This window comes from Dysidea avara, chromosome 5 (genome assembly GCF_963678975.1).
Source record: "Dysidea avara chromosome 5, odDysAvar1.4, whole genome shotgun sequence".
Lineage (NCBI taxonomy): Eukaryota > Metazoa > Porifera > Demospongiae > Dictyoceratida > Dysideidae > Dysidea > Dysidea avara.
In genome coordinates this window covers 10,930,447-10,952,224 of record NC_089276.1, presented here as the reverse complement: position 1 = coordinate 10,952,224, position 21,778 = coordinate 10,930,447, and the positions used below count along the sequence as shown (strand labels likewise).

The following is a 21,778-nucleotide window of genomic DNA, read 5'->3' as shown; positions in this document are numbered from 1 at the left end:
GTTTTTAGAAGTAGCACAACATCAACTTATTTAAGTTTGCTGGATAGGTTGACAATCAAGGAAACTCTAATAGAGATGGTGGATAAGGGTGTTTTCAAAATTTAAGATGGAAAAGAAATGTATAAATTGAATTAGGCTAAGTTGTGGTGGACACTATTCAGGGTTCAGAAAGTAAATTTACATATACAGTGCAGGTCTTTATCCAGCACCATGGAGCTGTACAACTACTTGCATATATACAGCCATCTATAGGTTGGCAAAAGCTCCATTAAGGTCCTATAGGCTGTTCTTACAGCTTGTCACTGGGCTTGGAAAAATTAACCAGCAAAAGCAGGCCACTTAATTTGGACACTGAAATTTGATAGGGTATATTCATGTATAATTTTGTCGATGTTCATAGTAAAGAGGCTAACCTGTTGCCAAGGGTGATAAGACCAGTTTTTACAGGTCCAGTCACAAATATACATGGTCATTTTGTGAGCCGCATAACTATATGTAGCAGCATTCTCTGCAGTCACAAATGTTTCTGTTGCTATGTAGATAGATGCAGTACATATATACAACAACAATGCAAATATTATAGCTACTTCAAAAGCTAATTATTGTATGTAGCAGACATTATAAATACATGAATTATTACCATGTTTTTCTTTGAATTCTACTGCAATGCTTCTCTGGAAATTAGATCTACCACCAAACATGATAAGACATTTACTGTTGTCTAGTATTGTTCTCTGTACTGCTGCAATGTATCCGCTATCTGTTATACCATTTGTACTGTCAATAAAAGATGATTCCCATTCCTGCATTGTTACTGAACCATTGTACACAGTCTGAAATAAGGTGTCTTCAATAGATGAAATCATTGGTGGAGATATAAATAATGTTTGTGTTTTGTCACCGAATCTTCCCAGATCTAATGACATGAATATTTTCTTACTAGTTACATTTAATAATTGAATAGTCTCTCCAAGATTTTTAAAGCAATTCTTGAAAAAGGTATATTTCTGTTCTTCATCAGGCAAATACTTTGCTCTTACAACTGTTCGAATTGAAATACCTACATACCCACCAAACTTAGTTCCCAGATACTGCCCAACATAATTCTGGGCATCTGCTATCACTCTGTTGCTAGCATGTACCATTGGCAGTGTTTCTTGACTTCTATGAAAGTATTGCTGAACTACTCTGACTCTGTTGTTGTAGGCAAATCCTTTCCAAGTTAAAATCCAAACAATAACTTCTGAAGGATCATGTGGTCCATAAATATGCCGAGTGAAATCACTAATGTTCATTCTGGTTTTGTAAAATGAGAAACACACACGTCTCACTAACTTAGCCTGCACCAATATATTAATGTAGAAACTGTGTTTTCTTTTAAACCAAGAAAAGGCTTCTTGACATAAAGGTTCATACATTATTTCGTCATTGATGTGCAGTGGTTTTTCAACATCTTTTATCAAATCATTTATAACATTTACAAAAATGTATTTTGTTCTTTTATGAGTTAGGAAATGTTCCCAGGATATCAATGGAGTTCCATTGTTTTGTATGCTCATCTCATTCCATATGTTAATATTAAAGTAATCATGGAAGCGTAGCATATTTGAAAGTGCTGTTGGTGAATTGATGAAGGGTAGTCTGAACTCAGAATTAATAACAAAAGGTTCTACCACAAAGGCATTAACAGTTTTGGCCCATTTCTGTAGTGAAAACAGATTCATTGCAGCTCCAATCTGCTGTTCAGCATATCTACTTACTAAAATTACACCTCCTTTGAATTCTTTGTGAGTTTTGCTTGCATCAAGTAATTGGTTGTAGTTTAGTTTGATAACACTAGTAGCATTACCAAAACCATGTGCAATTTCATTAATAGTGTCATAAATGATATCCGCAATGTCACCATTATTGTTACTTGCAATGTCTAGTCCATCTTTTCCCCCAAGATTATTAGAACTATTTATATGTGTAGTCTTTTCAAAAGTGAACTTTTGATCGATAATTGCAACATGGTATAGAAGGATACACATGCCCAGAGTGATAGCAGAGATTGCCAAGATAATTTTAGCTGTAAACTGTTGAAATTCACCCATATATGGAGGATATAATAAATTAGCTATTTACTGTAGAAAGTTTCAGGTATCCAATAATGAAACACCTGGATAAGTTAAAATTAACATTAATCTTGATAATGAAATAAGAGATGAAATTAAGTAACAGAATATAATTGTACACAGTTTCAAGTTGATAATTGTTTTTGAAAGCAGTCATTGCTTTCTGAAAAGCCTTTATCAAGCCTGACGCAACTGGCTGAGACCTTTCTCACAAATGTATGTACATACCATCTGACACTGCTGTTATAAATAACACAGTTGTCTGTTGAGATAGCTAGTATAATAATAGGTAGCTAAGCTAAGCTAAGTATATATGGTTGTTACATTTATCTTGGTAAGTTAAATATAGGTGCTATATATACGTATCACAAAAATCACTTGTTATACAGCCCTATTATAATAAAGCTATAGCATCTTTTAAGTAAACTCTACAGTGAACCAATGGTGGATGGGGAGGGCAGAGTACCCTCCTCCAAAATAAAATACCAACAAAACTTTGAGATAATCTAATAGAGCAGTCAGTCAAATACTAAAATAGGTCAGTCAAATACTTTAATAGAATAGTCACTGCACTGCATGCAACACTATTGAGAACCTCCACAGTTGCTGAGATTTAAAACTTACATCTGCAGCACCATCCCATGAGCATGTTTAGCCTGTTAGGATTCTTTTTACAAATGAGATGCACATGGTCCTGAGACATGGCTGTGCCCCTAACTCCCTGCTCCATAAGTCTACTACCCTGGTGCACCCCCTTGTCAAACCCTGCATCCATCCCTGTGGGTTTAGCTATATAATAACTTACCCTTGTACCAGTTCAAATAAATCTTGGCTAAGAGCAGTAGAAATCAACTATTTATTCCTTGGCTAAACCCACAATAAAATGAATACTTGGCTTTAGACAGAGGAAATATGTGACCGAGTCTGACCAAATCAGTCTTATAGCAAGATACCTGTTATTAGGACACTTAGTTAAGAGGTATCTCTACCATAGGGGTTCAAACACCTCAGTTGTCTGATTCTACACTGACAACTTCTGGTGTCTTTAGTATGTAATGTTGTGTTAAGAATAGTGTATAAACCATGTTAGAATTAATTTGAATGCAGAACTGTAAACAAAATTTAAATATCTCTAAAACCCACAATAAAATAATTGTGTCTAAGATAATGTTTTGGAACCCTACTAAGCACTTGCTTGTTGAAATACTCAATACTCTTAAACACAGTGAAGTGATTGTCATTTAAGAAGTGCATGAAACTGGGCATATGGTCCAAACAACATACTGTAGCTATACACATGTATTATATTTAGTCATGTTCATGTGACTAGCTTTCTGAACAGAAAATCTGTACCCAGTAGATTGCACAGTAACACCGATTTATATATAACTAGTTACCTAAGGTGTTAAGAATACTACTGTGTGTGTGTGTGTGTGTGTGTGTGTGTGTGTGTGTGTGTGTGTGTGTGTGTGTGTGTGTGTGTGTGTGTGTGTGTGTGTGTGTGTGTGTGTGTGTGTGTGTGTGTGTGTGTGTGTGTGTGTGTGTGTGTGTGTGTGTGAGGGAAATGTGCTAGAAACCATTAGCACTAAACTAAGGAAGAGGCATTTAGAGTGGCTGGGTCATTTGGCTCAGATGCCTAACCATTGCATCCCAAGGATTTATTTATTTGGATGGCTACCTCAGACTCATCTAGTTCATGGACCAAGGAAGAGATGAATAGATGTTCTTAAGGACAATTTGTCATCACTGGGAGTTAGTGATGGTGATTGGCATGAAAAATCTAGTGATCAGGTTAGATAGTAGGAAACGTGTAGTCAGTATACCTGTGATCATCAACAGGCCATGTAGGTTGATGGTGTGATGCATGAGAACATTTAGAAGGGAATATGATAGAGTTACCCATAAATGTATTGAAGAGAGACAGTTACCAGTGCAGGGGCAACGTGATGCTGTACAGTGTTACTCATGCCAGCGATGGTTTAGAAGCAGAGAAGTGTGATGCAGACCATGATTTAGAAGAGAGGGAACCAGCAGCTCCATTGCAAGTGACTTGTGCCATCTGTCAGCGAATTTTCTGAAGAGCAGGAGACCTCAAGAGACACAAGTGTCTTTCAGAAAGGGAAAAACTTGTGCATCAACAGCATGGGGTAGTCCAATGTGAACAGTGTCAACATTGGTTTAAGAGTGCTGGGGGCCTTGCAGTCTACAAAAGATCGTGTAATCTACATGCATATGTGTTTTTGCTTTCCCTTCAAGGGAACACATGACCCACTTGGGCAGTGTTAAACAGGAACAGGCGTGTGTGTGCGTGTGTGTACCATTTTCACAATTCGAATCAAAAGGAAAAGCCAGTGTAGTTATATCACATATCGCACTGGTTCTGGAATTATTACATACACTCTGGAATAATTGAAAGTAACTGAAAGAAAAGACTACTGATTACCACATTGAGATGTACAATATACATGCTGGCTATATGTACAAATTATGTGCAATTGCTACAACAAATAGCTAAGAGTTCATGTCATAAGTAGGTGAATCGATGCCTTTTTTTTTTTTGCATTCTAATACAAACATTGCGCACAAGATAAGAAGCAAATCTTTTCCAGATTTGAATTCAAGTTAGTCTCTGTAAGATCAATATTTCCATACATGTAATCAGTAAAATCAATGATGTTCATTTAAGTGTTGACAAATGACAGACATGCACACAATGTTTGTAGTAACTCACTGTAATCTTTTAGTTCATGTGTGAACCATTCAAATATAACAAATTGATTTATACAGGTGTATTATGCTGAAAATTCAGGTAGCTACTTGGTAGCTCATTGCTGAACCTTTTCCAGGGATCTCTGGTCAAAAAAATGCAGGTCTCACAATGATGTTAGCATACTATGTACAATATAGAGCAGACATGTGTCTTGTAAAGTTTTTAAAATGTATATATTCATGTTGAGACTAAATGATTTTCTATTAAAGCAAATATATGATTTACTTTGGTTATACCATAAATCGGGTTATTTTTATGCATGAAAATATTCACAAGTTAAATTTTCGTGTAAACAAATTTTCATGGGTGCCTGCAGCTGGTACCCATGAAAATTTTTTAACATGAAAGTTGTGTCATGCTGAGATTATAACGATTGTGTATTGCTGATTGATAGACTATTGACTATTTTACTGTTCTTTATTTACAGGCACAGCAAGGAACAACACCTACAGCAGCGAGCAAGCCCACACCATGCTAACAAGTTGAACACGTGATCGGTCACATACAGCTGTATGTCCAAAGCCCACATTTGAGATCAACTGTTGTGTACGTGGATATCATGTATATTGACTATGGACTGCTACAGTTGGTGAAAATCTTACTTGCACACGAGAACCTACAAATGAGAGTAATAGAGCAATATGCAGTAGCCATTATAAGTATTATTGGACATGTTCCTCAAAAAATGTCTCGTGTTTCATTGTTTCAAATTGCTGTTTCTTTGAAGAGGAAGTTGTATTACTTGTTTAATAACTGGAACATGAGTGGACTTACCACAGGGAGGGATGGTTACTCACATGTCGGTTAAAATAAAAACATGTGCAAAAAAAATCAATGTTTGTTTATATTTGCGTGTTAAATTTTCGCAGATGTAGCTAACCTTGAAAATTTATTACTGTCAAAAATAACCCAATTTATGGTAGTGAATGATGTGTGCTCATTTAATGGTAGCTTCTCATCATCCACCATTACACATGTACAGGGGCGGATCCAGGGGGGTTCAAAGGGTTCCATGGAACCCCCCTTTTCAAAGAGCCTTTCTTACTCGAGATACTCTTAGACTAATAGAGCAGTCAAATCGAGATACTCTAATAGAGCAGTCACAGTAGTCTTTTGAGGAGCAGTGTAACAAGCTGTGAGGGCATTTATGGGGTGAAGGGCAGCAATTGTCAGCAGGTGATGACCTTTTTTTTTTTTTTTAGTCTTCAACTTACAGCTAGGCTGAAGTTGCAATTCCAAAGTGGAATCCCCCTTTTGAAAAGTCTGGATCCGCCCCTGATGTAGAACTGGCCAGTAGTTTGTTACCAAAGTGTAGTTTGGAGCAATGTTAATTATGTTACCAACAGTCATTGCAAAGAATACTTGATGCACTATTTAAGCAGCCAATCTAGTGTCCAGTGAATAAGGGCATTCACATCATGTTGCAACAGTATGGAGCTCAACAGTTGAGTGATTGATCTGTGTAAGGTACTGCCCAAGCGCAACGTTGCACTCGCTCGCACACACAACTTTGCTCAAGATTTTTAAAAATCACTAAATAAGGAGCATGGCAACTGTTTCGCTTGCAATTCTTGTGAACGATACAGCTGCCATGTTGTCTCGTGAGCGAAACAGTTGCCACGAGACAACATGGCATCTGTTGTATTAGCAATTTTTAAAAATCTCGAGCAAAGTTGCATGTGTGAGTGAGTGTGATATTGCACTTGGGCGGTATTGTAGCTCAGCAAACAGGAAAAGAGAGTATGAAGGTAGATCATTAATATAAGTATAGAACAAATTAATGATAATGGGGATAAAGACCGAACCCTGTGGAATGCCATTTGTAACAGGTTTCCAAGAAGATTATGTTGTAATCAACAGTAAAATAAATGTTACTATGGTAATGTTAGAGTATTACTTTAGGTGGCATTGCATAGAGCAATTCAAGGGCTTTAATTTTTTTTGTATAATGTACTATAGAAATTATGGTGCCTAGCTATGACTGCTTTTTGTGTTTTTGTACTTAGTATAAAATATATGTATTTTAAGAAATGATGGTTGTCAGCAATGTTTTTCAACCAACCAGTTTGACCAAGCTATGAATACCAAAATGACATGTTGATTTTAAGGTATAATTCACAAGATTTTTAATGGGTGTAAAATTTGACCTTCGTTCCAGCCCTAATATCAATCTGTGTTATGTTACAAAAGAAGGCTAGGAAAATAGACAGATGCATTAGCAGTGTTAACAACATGCAGAGTGCTTGTATCATTGCTAGTAGCAGGCAAATTATTTTCAATGATGAACTACACTGAGTAATGTGCAAGTTTTATGTCTCAAGCTGAAGGGTGTCAATTTCTACAATGCTTTTGTGGTCTGCTATAAAAAGTAACAAAAAAAATCACTTGAGTCCAGTAGTCCAGTCCAGTAGTCCAGTCCAGTAGTCCAGTCCAGTAGTCCAGTCCAGTAGTCCAGTCCAGTAGTCCAGTCCAGTAGTCCAGTCCAGTAGTCCAGCCCAGTGAATGGATATACCCAGATCTAATAGTAAAACTCATAAATTAGATCACTTCGGTTTACAATTCCCAATAGCAAGTTTTGATATGATGGAGGTATCTTGGTATACAACACAAGTTTTTTTTTGCTAGCTGTGGCCGTAAGTACAAACAGTGTTTCAGATAGCTGTATAGACCCTTTGCAGGTGAGCTGCTGCCATAGCAACATCCACCATCTTAGAGTACAACCTGTTTTGCAACCCTGATAGCGTTGCTTTCTATAAGAGTAAAACAATACCCAGGAAGTAGAGCTGCTTCTTCTGCATTATACAGCAAAGGTTAGCCTACACTCTCTCCTATGCTACCAGGATTGCACAATGGGTTGTACTCCAAGAGAGCAGATGTTGCTATGGCAGCAGTTTGCCTGCAATGGGTCTATAGCTTAATCAAACATAAAAATTCCATAGATTGTGATGTACAAAATAGCATCCACTTCCCGTATTATATGGTACAATGAAACTTTATTAGGGTCCGCAAACCGAAAAATCAACTTTTACAAATCGATCCCCTACCAATGTGGAATGTTCATCTTATTATACCATTGCTAGATCCACCATGAAACCAGATGCATGATTGTTGTCTTCACAGAAATATTGATTTTAGTATCTTGCAAGATGCAAAATTTATTTTGAAAATTTTGTGCTCCACACAAAGGACCAGATGAATCTTGCTACTTAGCCAGATCTTATCTAGAGTTGTAGTTAAAAAGTACACACAGCAGTAAGCAAATGATTTGCTACATTCGCGGCACAGGGTTGCTTTCTCTTACAAATTACAAAATGAAACACAAACTTTCGAATTCAAGCTACCCTACCAGCCAAGACAAGAAAAGCCAAATATTCTTCACAGTATTGTGATAAGGTTGGGTGCATAGTCTGTCTATGCTGTAAGTATGGAAAGGGTCTGAGACTTCTCACCATCTGGGTGACGAGTGTCAAAATTTTCTGTAACATTTGGGAATTTTATTGTGTATTCTAGCCATTTTCAACACTTATGCAGCCACAATATCCATCAATGATGGACTGGAATGATGGCAAAAGATGTCCCTGGACAGTTGGTGCCAGTGGTTGTCAATTATTCTTTCATCGATTATTATTCTTCATCCAAAACTGACTTCACCTCTCATGCTTCACGGTGGCTTGAAATCTTTACTAGATCACCCCACAGCACCATCATGTTGCAAAATATTCAAAAATAAACTGAAAAAAGCATGAAATCTTTCATTTTCGAATCAAACTAGGTGGGGCTCCTGGCGAACAGCTGGCCAGGAATTAATACTACATCATATGAAATCACAGAAACAATGACTGCTACTACTACCAAACATTTTGTTCCATCTTTTATCATCATTCTAAACAAAATTAGTTGATCAGTGTGGCATCAGAAGTGCTGGAAGGGACTTCAGCATCATTGAGTGAACCCTGTGAAATGAAGCACAAAAATTTTGATGCTCGTCACCCAAATGGTGAGAAGTCTCAGATCCTTTCCATACTTACAGCATAGACAGACTATGCACCCAACCTTATCAGAATGTTGTGAAGAATAGTTGGCTTTATTTGTCTTGGCTGGTAGGGCGGCTTGAATTTGAAAAATCGTACTTCGTTCTTATAGAATTTTGAAAGAAAGCAGCTCTGTTCTGGGAATCAAACATCATTTGCTTATTGCTGTATGTACTTTTTACTACAACAACTCTAGATAAGATCTGGCTAAGTACGTAGCAGGTTTCATCCGGTCATTTGTGTGGAGCAAGAAATTTAAAAAATAAATTTTACATCTTGTGAGATATAAAATTCTATATTTCTGTGAAGACAACAATTGTGCATCCGGTTTCATGGTGGATATAGCAATGGTATGCTATGATGAAGAACGTCCCACAATGGTATGGGATTGATTTGTGAAAGTTGATTTTTCGGTTATCGGACCCTACCTTTTATGTGAACCATCATGAATAATGAGAACATAACAAGTTTAAGGAAAAATTAGGAATTTTAAGCTCGATTAGGGATCATAGAAAAAAAGTAGGGAAACAAGGGAGGTCGCCTACACCTGCAGATATACTAGTGAACAATTAATCCCTAATTCAGTCTATACCCCAAGACTAAGACTGAATTAGGGATTAAATGTTCACTAGTATATCTGCAGGTGTAGGCGACCTCCCTTGTTTCCCTTTTTTTTTTCCTTTTTTTTCTCTATATAATCCCTAATCGAACTTAAAATTCCTAATTTTTCCTTAAACTTGTTTGTTTACTTTTTTGTAACATTATTATGACTGGTAAACCCACGCATACCGCATCAAAAGAAAGGATGGCACCAGAATTAATATTTTCATCTGAACACGCACCCCAGCTATCAAATACTGCTTTGAAAGTGCAGTGGCCATTACGCTTCATTTTCAGCTATGTTCAGCCTGTTACACAGCACTACAGATGAAAAACAGTAGAAGAGGTGCCTCTGCAACAATCCAGTCACCACGAAAATATGACAATTCATGTGCCCTAACTATCAATTACTGCCTTGAAAGTGCAGCCGCCATTACGTTTTGATTTTCAGCTATATACAGCCCATTACACAGCATTACAAACGAAGGACAGTGTTAGAATCGTCTCTGAAATCAATCCAGTCATGCATTGCGCTACCGCAAATTGACACCTTGGGCTGTCAGCAACAACAAATGGGACAGAAAGGAGGACAAAGGAAAGTCCATGATGCATGCATTGTACATACTGCGGTTGGTAAAAAGGCACATCTTGGGACAAAGTGATGTCGAACAGTGAAAAAATCAAGCCCATAGCCTTAGCTGTTATCAAGTTACGCATGCCTAGGCCTGAAAGCATCAGGTAGTTACAGTAGTAGAAAATTACATTGAATAAATTATTTTTTTAATTTTGTAACAATTTATTGGAAGCCATTAGGATCGTACTGAAGGCACTTTTGGGCTTGGTTATACCTAACCAATACTGTCAAGGTGCCAGGATGGAGTTGTGAAGCTGGTTTTTGGGTGAATTTTTTGGTTAGGAAAACCCAAATCTCCATGATCCCTAATATACAGTACGGTACTGTATGATACATGCCTGATAAACCTCGGTCACGTTACTTGAGTAAGTTAAATGAGGGTAATTCCGGACACTCTTTGATAAAATCGATCTAACATTGACTCACAACGAGTTAAGACAAACTCTAGGAAGCGTTGTAAGCCTATCTTATGGTGCATCTGCAGTGCAAGTTTCGTTTCGATACACTCAACTGCTGAGGAGTTATGAACCAAAACTTAACAGTGTGTAAAAATGCAACATGCGGCTAATTCCAGACACTTTGAAAAACAAGCAAGTAGAGCCTTCCACAGGTTACTAATTCTCTTTTACAAGTATGCAGATTAAATTACCACTCATCTGCAGCTTATAAATCAAGTAGAAAGTTCATACCATTTGGGAGAAAACAGCAGTGCATATTTTTTAAAAGTTTATGTAATTCGCGAATATTTTCTTTGTATTTCAACTGAACAGCTGCTAATAAATCGACTGCTACTCTGCTTGTGCTAGGGGCGGATCCAGGGGGGGGGGGGGGGGGGGGCTTTGGGGGCTGAAGCCCCCCCTTTGTATTTAGGCTTTACTTGATCAATATGCTGAGTATTATAATGAAATTTATAATTATATCTAATAATGCAAATACTCATAAAACCACCTTATAAACATCTTTCCAAGGTATTATCAGTGGATTCATGCTAAAGTTTATGCAACAAGGACCCGGATCAGCATTGGAGGTGTACAAGATCGAGATACTCTAATAGAGCAGTCAGCTAACTACTCTAATAGAACATTCACTGGAAACATGTAGTTGGTTCTGTTATGGAATTTTTCCAAATCTGCCTGCACCTATGCATACAATGAAGTGCATTGGTCTGTTTAAAGGGCTTCATTCATCTACTTGTGTAGTTAATATGTATGGCAATACTTAATTCAGGTACACAATTTCCATTGAAAATGCTCTCAGATTCAATCTTGTATTGTTCAAATTTCAAAAATTTCCACTTTCAACATTCTTATTCTAACATGCACCTATTCAGTGTTGTGCAGTTGTGAGAGGGGTGCATCATGTACTTGGTTGTCTGTACCTACCCAAACTTTTGCATTAGCAAAATGCTTCAGAGAGCCATACCTATAATCTAAAGGCAGTATATAAAATATCTACAGGTATGAATTTTATGTGGAAATGTCTCCAAATTGCAGTATTTTAGCATCTATTTTTCTAAATTTTCATGGGGGGCATGCCCCCAGACCCCCCTAGTTCCAGCATGCTTCGCACACCTCTACCCAAGAGATTAGTACCTTGAGTTAGCCCACCCTTTTATAAATCCTAGATCCGCCCCTGTGTGCTGCATGGATTCTTACGATTTTTGGTGTGCAATTAGCTGAGGGTATGGTCTTTCTATAAGTCTTTGAAAATCGAAAATATGAGCTTGGGCTGACTAACATTTTCAAAGTTTTTGAACAAAATTACCCGTGATTGTGCTACAAATTTGTGTCAAACTTCACGATGGAATAACGGATTCGCTTCAATTTTGGTTTTTAGATAGGCCATAGGACACTGCATTAGCATACCAAATTATAGGCCGAGAGATTCTACCATTGCTGAGAACGATCGAAGTGTCCAGAATTAGCAGCTGTCCGGAATTATCCTCACTTACCTTAGATAGGGTCTGCAATGAAAAAAAATCGATAATCATGAAATTACTCCCCTACTATTTCAACCTGTAGGGAATATCAAAGTATTTTTCTACATACCAATAAAACGTATTTATCTTTCTCCATACGACGGGAATCGCGTTTGTTTTGTGCTGGAAATCGTGAAAAATTGCGCGGTCTCTGGATGAAGCATGGGTCCCTTCCCATACTTGGCATATATAGTCCAGGTCTATACCTGATTATAACCCACAGCAGAAATAAATTGATTTGCTACTGTGGATTTGGTACGGAGCTACTCTTTACCGAAAATCGGCCGAAAATCACATATTTTTGGATTCGGAGCAACCCAGCAATCAACAAAAGGAAAGCCCACAAACCTTCACTATACAGCAATATAGTTTGGTTATCACTTCATGCACAGCGCAAGTTTCATATGGATCTGAGCTTTCCTTCCATCAAACTAAGCGGCATTAAATTTCTTCCTAGTGCGTCTGATACTAAAATGGGAGGCGTGGTTGTAATAACTCCAAGTTTTAGTTTCTCCAGCAAGTTATTTAGGCATTATTATGTTGTGACCACCTAATGGTATTAGTTTTCAACTAGAAATGGATCACGTGATTATGGATTGATTTTTCGTGTGCATTATATAGTATGTAGCTATACATGGTTAGCTATGTAGTGGTATAATCCAGGCAAATTTCACTATTAGTCTTACTGACTGCGACACAACTGACGAAGCTACTAGAGTTAGGCACAGTAAAACTCGGGTCCTACCAAAAATGGCAGGGTTGTTTGCATGTAAGATCGAGATACTCTAATAGAACAGTCATATAAGTGGTATTTAACGGATTTGAAGCAGACAGCTGACAAAAAAGAGTATTGCATACTATATATATTTTAGAGCCAACAAAAATCATTTACATCAGTGGTATATAAGTTTAGCTAGTTTGTACTTAATTTCTTCAAAAATGTAAGGGAGGTATGTCCTCAATCTTATTTTTTTACAGCAGGCTGCAGGCAGTTATTCTGTGCTATATTATATATATATTATATATATGTACCACTTTCACAGCTCAGATCAAAGGAAAGCCAGTGCATATATATCACATGTCGCACTGACTCAAAATGTTAACGAGATATATGCACTGCTACCAGTGCGTATATTTCGTTAACGCAGTGCGTATATCTCTTTACACACTGCCTTAACGAGATATATGCACTAGTGCGTATATCTCGTTAACCTGAGACATTGCATACCTAATAGGTGCACACACTATATCCAGAAATCATCAGATTTCTTTGATGTTTTACTGTTATCCTCTTCTCTTATATAGGGAATCAAGTAAGCTGTGATTGTGGGATTGAATTCTGCCATACAACCTGTGATTGTGGGATTCAATTTTAATACATTAACAGTAGTTTGTTTTTTTTACTTTTGTAAATGTAGCAATTAAAGTAACATAATTAACGCTAGTCTCTTAAAATTGCTATATTAGCAATAATAAAATCAAACTACCGTTTGATGTATTAAAATTGAATCCCACAATCACAGTTTGTTTGGCAAAATTCAATCCCACAATCACAGCTTACTCGGTTCCCTACACTGTTAAAATGACACAACTCTCAAGGATTTCCCAGTGTAGGGAGGATTTAACACCCCTGGAGAGTAACCATTGCTCTAAAGGAGTAACTGGGGAGTAACACATGCTCTGAAGGTGGTGTCACTTACTCTTCAGAGTAATGGTTATTCTCTTCAGAGTGTTGGTTACTCTCCATGGGGTGTTAAATCCTCCCTACACTGGGAACTCTTCAGAGTGGTGGTTACTCTTTATTTTTATATATTCACAAGCCCGAGGACCGCAGGCCCGAGGGCGAGTGCATATATACAGGCAAAGCACGAGTGCCCATGGTATAACTAATATGTCCTACTTTAGCATGTAGACTCACCTAATGGGCAAAATCTGTAATCTGTATAGCAACTACAGATTTTGCCAATTAGGTGAGTCTACACGCTAAAGTAGAACATATTAGTTATACCATGGGCACTCGTGCTTTGCCTGTATATACACACTCGCCCTTGGGCTGCAGCTTGCCCATGGTATAACTATTACGTATATACATATATATATATGAGCCTTTAACAAACAACAAATTTTAGCTTTTTCACCCATAGCTGAAGGGTATTACTTAGTTTTGGCTTTATTGTGAGAAATTGCACCAAAGGCCTGTTGGATAACTGTTATACCAACAGCCACAATGTACTAAGTGCTCTATAATATATGTATAACATGCACTTTGCAGAGTTGTCTATGCATGTGTATAGCCATTCCTGAATTTATGTGAGGTTTATAAGTCATTTACATGTACTTTAGAAATCACATTTAAGTCACATTTAAGGTAATTGATCCATAGTGGGAAGACATAGGCCATTGAAACTGAATGTTATACTGAGCATCACAAGTCCTTAAACTTATGACTCATAATAAAAAGGATATCTATAGTAAATGCCTACATCTCACACATGCAATAGGTTATCAAATATATACCATACACAGTCTATAGTTCAACATAAAATTGCATGCACACCCTACAAGCAAAACAGAAATTTGAAAGCTTGCAAAATTAATTAAAATAGTTATGCATTTGTACCATTAAAACTATAATTATATTGCATGTGTATTGTATTTATTACTGTGCAGAGCCTCCATCAGGGAGTGTAATTAAGGCATAGGAAAATTACAATTTTGCAGATATTTCTACATTAAAATTTGACATCCCATTTGTGTGATTATTTTTACTTAGCAGTATACTAGAAGGACCTATACAAATCATTACATGTACAGTTAGTATGAAGGTATAGCTAATTAATCAAAAGAGTGTGTTCAATACACTTTTGATTAATTAGCTATACCTGTGTTGTGCCATTTAGTAGTGCAAGGTGGCCAATTCATACCAATATTTCTTTTTGAAATGCACCTGCAGCTATATAGAATCATTATTTTATAGTGGATTGAATATCTAGCAGCATAATTATTCTTATTACCTAATCTTGTCTATAAATATTGCTTCTGTGTATAGCCATGCACTCATAATGTGGATTCATTTATGGTGTGCCCCCAACCAGTAATCCGATACTGCTGAGGTTTCTTTCCAATTGCACTTTTACCCTGATAGATTCCACTTTCTTACTAAAGAGAACAGAGACTGTTTAGATGACTGCTCTATTAGAGTATCTTGATCTTACATACAAAGAACCCTGCCATTTTTGGTAGGACCCGAGTTTTACTGTGCCTAACTCTATACTTCACCAGTGGTGTCTCAGTCAAATGTTGATAAGAATACTAGTGAAATTTTACCTGGATTATACCACTATATATAGCTAACCATATATAGCTATAATGCACACGAGAAATCAATCCATAATCACGTGAAATCCATTTCTAGTTGGAAACTAATACCGGTAGTCACATTAGGTAGTCACAACATAATATTGAAACCTAAATAACTTGCTGGAGAAACTAAAACTTGGAGTTATTGCAACCACGCCTCCCATTTTAGTGTCAGACGCGCTAGGAAGAAATTTCATGCCGCTTAGTTTGATGGAAGGAAAGCTCAGATCCATATGAAACTTGCGCTGTGCATGAAGTGATAACCAAACTATATTGCTGTATTGTGAAGGTTTGTGGGCTTTCCTTTTGTTGATTGCTGGGTTGCTCCAAATCCAAAAATATGTGATTTTCGGCTGATTTTCGGTAAAGAGTAGCTCCGTACCAAATCCACAGTAGCAAATCAATTTATTTCTGCTGTGGGTTATAATCAGGTATAGACCTGGACTATATATGCCAAGTATGGGAAGGAACCCATGCTTCATCCGGAGCGCGCACAATTTTTCATGATTTCCAGCACAAAACAATCGCGATTCCCGTCGTATGGAGAAAGATAAATGTGACCCAGTCTGAGAAAACCGGTCTTATCGCCCATGTCAGCAGATTCGATTTTTCACCCAGGACACACAGCTACATGAATACACTATCTAATTCCACATTTAAAATCAGCTAGACTTGAGTGGTCTGGTTTTGCTGGCTGCCTTTCCCAAGCCCAGTGGCGAACCGTATGTGTGGTGTGGGGCCTTAATTAATTAACCCTTTGGCCCCTATATTAATTTAAAAAAGTGTTCCGTTAAATGCAAAAGCCAATATATTGGCTTTTTGTTACATGCATGCATTCAAACGCACGTATCTCATAAACGAAATATCCTATGAATATACGGTTTGAACCACACTACTCTGTGGTTAATGGGTAATACCCTAAGCTTTATCTGAACATTGTAGCACGATGGAGCGTGAAGTAAGGCCAATACGCGTTTGAAAGAATTTTCGGCCATTTTTAAGACAATAATTACTACAATACTACCTGTCATAAAGGAAAGACGGAATAAAGAAGGTTAGTAAAAGTTATATGATGTTGTAGATCTATCCTTTGTGAGTAATTTAACACAAACCATGAAGGAATAGGTTGTTCCTACATGGAGTAACAGGAGCCCAAATTTATATGTCAAAACGCATATTTTTCGTAAAATAACTTTCGTTTTTAAGGACCAAAGCCAAAATATTGGCTTTAGGGGCCAAAGGGTTAATAATGGAGCTCTGGTCAGCCTGGGAATGACTGTATGCGGCTGTACAGTTCTGTGGTGTTGAATAAGTAGCTACCTCTGCTGTGAATTTCCTTTCTTTTTAGCCAGTTTTGAGACTTCAATGGCTCAAAACTTGGCCTAATTCATCCCTTGGCCTTCCTGTTCAATTTTTGAACACCATCTTGCCTGCCTTCCAGGCCCCCGCCTCCCACCCAATTTGCAGCTCGCCTGATACAGTCAACCTCGGTTTAAAAACTATCTAAAATGGCAGGAAACTTAGTTGTTGGCTACTTGCACAGTGGATGCTCTGGAAGGTAAGGAATTGTTGTAAAACGTGTGAAAATTTGGTACTCATAGCTTCAACCATTGGCGAGCTACAACACACTAAATACTTAAAACCGGCATTTCTCGATACTTTTAAATAGGCAATAAGCCCGGTTTTGTCAGACTGGGTCACAAATAAGTTTTATTGGTACGTAGAAAAATACTTTGATATGCCCTACAGGTTGAAATAGTAGGGGAGTAATTTCATGATTATTATCGATTTTTTCATTGCGGACCCTACCTTAGATACCCAAATCAAGGGATTCAGAGCTACAGAAATCACGGCGTCACTGCCCAAACAAAATAGGCTGTTAGGCGCAATCTGTGAATTTGCGCAGTTTATAAATTGCGCTGCGCATTTTGTGAATTCATAAAATGCGCAACAATTTATAAATTGCGCAGGTGTCGTACCTCGTGTCGTACTGACATATGGCAAGGCGAGATGCGACACAGTACAGTTGTATCATAACCCGTACTGTCGTTCCAAGTGTTGGATCACGAGATTTCCTCGTGGTAGTGTATGAACGGTGTGAGTTTCACTATGAGGTTAAACTCGGTACGTCGAAAGAGGGTCACAGAGAGCTATTTGAAAGGTTCTGTAGAGGCGGAAGATATCTTGACCACAATCACACCACAACAGTAACGGAGAAGGTGCAGAAGATAAACAGATGTTTTGAATAGAGTGGAAAGAAGTGATATTTCTAATAGACCTTTCATTACTGAAACAAAAAAGTTTTTTTTGTTAAACTATCCAGAGCTGAAGTTGGAAGATGTTCTATATTTGCCTGCTAACTGAAACAAAGGGTAAGAAACTAAACTGGTTTTGTTTGTTCACAAAATTCTGTACTTACAGAATGAGAATGACAAATCGTTTCGGTAGTTGCAACAGTTGAGAAATTTTATGACATAGTAGAGCGTGTGCATTCAACTGAAAATAAACATGTAGACTACAAGAAAATACTTACAGAGGTATGGAAGTATAGTGAATTGTGTATGCTATAATATTCTCAAGCATCACAAAAATTTATAGCCACTAGTCATAAGACCTGGACATCGTGGAGATGGGTGGTAAATTATATACCAATATTCTATACTGAACAACTAGTCTGGTTCCCAAGTTTGTAATCATGCCAAGCTGTTGTGAAGTACAAGTCAGGCTGGATTTTAGCTGATATTTTTGCAAAAGACCAAACCTTTGTGATCCCCATAGGCATAGCAACCACCTATCAATTTATGGAGCCCATGCATCTATCACTGAATTTTCTGATATATTAGTTTAGAAAAGATTGACACTCTAATAGACAGTCATTTGTTCTAATGGAGCAATCAGTAAGTGATCCACTCAGAAGAAATCTGGAGGGGCATTCCTCCATACCCCCTAGTAAGACCATGTGTGTATTTTTCACACGGTACTTAGTTTACAACTACCTGGAACAGACCCCCTGCTACAGGCTTGATTTCTTCAACGTTGCTTGGTACTTTAATTTGGCATACTGCAGCACTTATAATGTGAACATCATGGACCTACTTGAGTCTTCCTTTATGTATCTTTGCTGACAGCACAAGATGTTGATTTGTGGTAGCTAGCACCACATAATGGCTTCCCTACATGTGTAACAGAAGTTATCTGTATTTTCTGTTACTGCATGTAGTGACTGGAATGGTTGCAGAGGAGCTTCCCATGCAATGCTGTGTAATTGGCTGAACATGGCTGAAAGCAAAGTGTAATAGCTTAATATTATTGTTGGGGGCACGTTCAGATGAATACATCACCTGTTTTCAGTTAACTATTTGATACTCTGTGCAGGCTACCCACTGAGTGAAACTCAACCATATAGCTTACATAATCCTTTGTTTAAAATGAAATGTATTGAAATACATTAGACTATGCCACAAAAATTGTTATAATTATGCACCTATTAATTACTTCAGCAAACATTTCAATATACATCATCACATTATGTGTACTCATTTGTGCATTAAGTAAACATGTACGTAAATAACCTTCTTGGTGAATAGTTGGATTTCTTGGTAAATCAGTGAATTTCTTTTCATAGTCTGTTGTATATACTGATGAGTTATGATGATGTATCACATGCATTAACAGATAATGTTTGTTTATTTAGAATCATTGGATGACTACTGCCATTCTTGTGGATTGATTAGTTTGGACTGACGTGGTGAGGTCTAGTTATGCAAATAAATTGTGTATTCACGTTTGTGAATTCCATAGGTCAGGTACAATAGTTGCTCATCAGGGGTTCCGGTACCATGAACCGTGTTTAAGAAGACATGTGGTTACAGCCAGGCAAGATGAAAATGAATACAACTTTTCTTGTCTTGCTGTTCATCAAATGGAGCTGTGCCGCTGTAACTCACTCATGTATTGGAGTATACTTAACTATATGTAACACAGCATACTTGATTATATGTTTACACTAATAACTGTATCACACAGAGGTGGCATTATGTAACTACGTGTTGTGTTTCATCTACATGCATAGGATAATGTAAGAGTGAAACTATAAGTACGCGTACCATTTAAGCTGGACATTAAAGATGCAATGTTGGACACGAGTTGCAATGCATTAAACCTTATCAGTGTGCTGATATACATTTCATTACTGGTGCAGTGTTTGTATGTGCTGGACAACTGCTTGAAAAAGTAAAACATGCAGGCTGGACTGCCCATCAATATCAGCTAATCGATGAGCCTGCTAGCTACCACAAATGCTGTAGTATGCAGAAAGCAACACAGAGAGAAGGACAGTATGCACCTTATCCAGGCAAGCTGCAGAGTACGCAAGGAACCTTGGAGGGAGAAATAGTCTGCAATATAGCTATAGAATGCATCTTTATCCATGCTAGTAGCAAACATATCAAGTTAAGGTGGTAAAAGAAGCCTGTTATCCTCCCTGAAAGCAGCTATGATACGCACTTGAATCAGTCAAGAAGGCGGTACGCTGAATGGACAAGCCAGAATCCAGTTCATAAAATGCGCAGCTCTTACAGTAGTTCACAAACTGCGCAACAATTTATCATTTTATGAGTTCACAAAATGTGCAGCGCAATTTATAGGGTATCACTCTTTTCACCCTATTTCATAACCCTACAGAACTTAGACAAAAAAAAGGTGAACCAAAAAGGCGAAAAAAAAAGTGCAGTCTTGAAGGGGGATCGAACCCAAGATCCCAATGTGATGGTCCAGTGTGCTACCGATTATGCTACCGCTGCTAGCTCCCTTGATTCCCTTCTTTTGTATCTTATAAATGTGACTAATGAAATAAGCTGTATATAGTAAGAAGAACCTAACCCTAAAGGTGAAGAAGAAACCAAAGCTGAACTCTAACCCTAACGCTAACACTACTAGACGCTTCCCCTAAAGTCTACTACTCGTGGCAACTACTGGACGCTTCCCCTAAAGTCTACTATTCGCGGAAACTACTGGACGCATCCCCTAAAGTCGACTACTCGCGGAAACTACTAGATGCGTGCTCTAAAGTTGAAGAGAGAGAGCAACAACTACAGTAGGAAGTCTGGATGCTTTTGAGCTTAATATTACGTAAGGGTTATGAAAGGTGGTGAAAAGAGTAAAACTCGCAATTTATAAACTGCGCAATTTCACAGATTGCGCCTAACAAGGCTATAGAGGAAAAGCGTCTAGGCACGACTGAGACTGCGCTCTGCTAGGGTCTGGCGTAGCCAGCAGCTGACCCTCGCAGAGCGTAGTGACCACTACGCCACTAGCGAGCATATAGTGACCACCATAGCAGAGCATCACGCGTAGATATATACCACTTCTTATGGTCTAGCTAAGTATATTTCTGAGGTTTTTCTTGAGTCAATCCGAGAGTCAATCACAGAATCACGATAAAATGCTCACCTTTACAAACTTTCTGCATGACGTCTCATGAATCAATGAATATAATCCGATAATCAGCTCGTCTTGGAGCAGCTCTGAGATTTGCCGGTTGTAATTTTTTCTTGGCATAAGCTTAACGGGTAACCGTAATAAGTGCAGAACAGGAAGTCACCAGAAACGTGACCTGTCAAATTAACGTTGATGACGTAATTCCTTGCGAATTTGATACGTACACTTCAAAGTCGGTGTCACTAAAAGGAAATCAAGAAACTAGAAATGGGAACGGAGCGTTCTCTGTATTGTGGTGAGTATTCATCGTATTGGGGTATCCTTAGTGGAGTCCTCCAAGGATCGGTACTAGGACCACTGCTCTTTGAATTGCCGATACATTAATGATCTTGCATAAGTTATTCAGTGTGAGTTTTAGATGTCTTTGCGGATGATACCAAGGTATATTCAATAATCAAGAGTGTCTGTGATGGTATGGAGCTACAAAGGGACTTAAGCAAGGCACAAGAATGGTCTACATTTTGGCTTCTCAACCTCAATCTGGAGAAGTGTAAAGTTATGCATACTGGAAAACCGTGGGTAAAACTCTACGTTCAAGTTATACAATGGAAACATCTAATTCTCCCAGGTCACAGGTAAAACTGAGTGAAGTTGACTTTGAAAAAGACCTTGGTATATGGACTACTTCTTCATTGAAGCCTTCTTTACATTAAAGCTGCTGCAAGCGCAACAAGAGTACTAGGAATGCTTAAAAGGACATTCACAATGATTTCTAAAGAGTTGTTTATCTTTTTATATAAGACCTATGTAAGACCCCACCTGGAATATTGCATTCAACTTTGGTGTCCATAC

At 37.8% G+C, this 21,778-nt stretch overlaps 1 protein-coding gene across 1 annotated transcript; it reads right to left on the bottom strand.

Moving 5' to 3' along the window:
• Nucleotides 1-512: 512 nt before the first annotated feature.
• On the bottom strand, nucleotides 513-21,117 carry LOC136256799 (uncharacterized). The gene is made up of 2 exons (XM_066049839.1): nucleotides 20,939-21,117; nucleotides 513-2,158 (listed from the first exon to the last, which is right to left on the bottom strand). The coding sequence occupies exon 2, from the start codon at nucleotides 2,091-2,093 to the stop codon at nucleotides 600-602; it is 1,494 nt and encodes a 497-aa protein (XP_065905911.1). The 5' UTR covers nucleotides 2,094-2,158; nucleotides 20,939-21,117; the 3' UTR covers nucleotides 513-599.
• Between the last annotated feature and the right edge of the window lie 661 nt (nucleotides 21,118-21,778).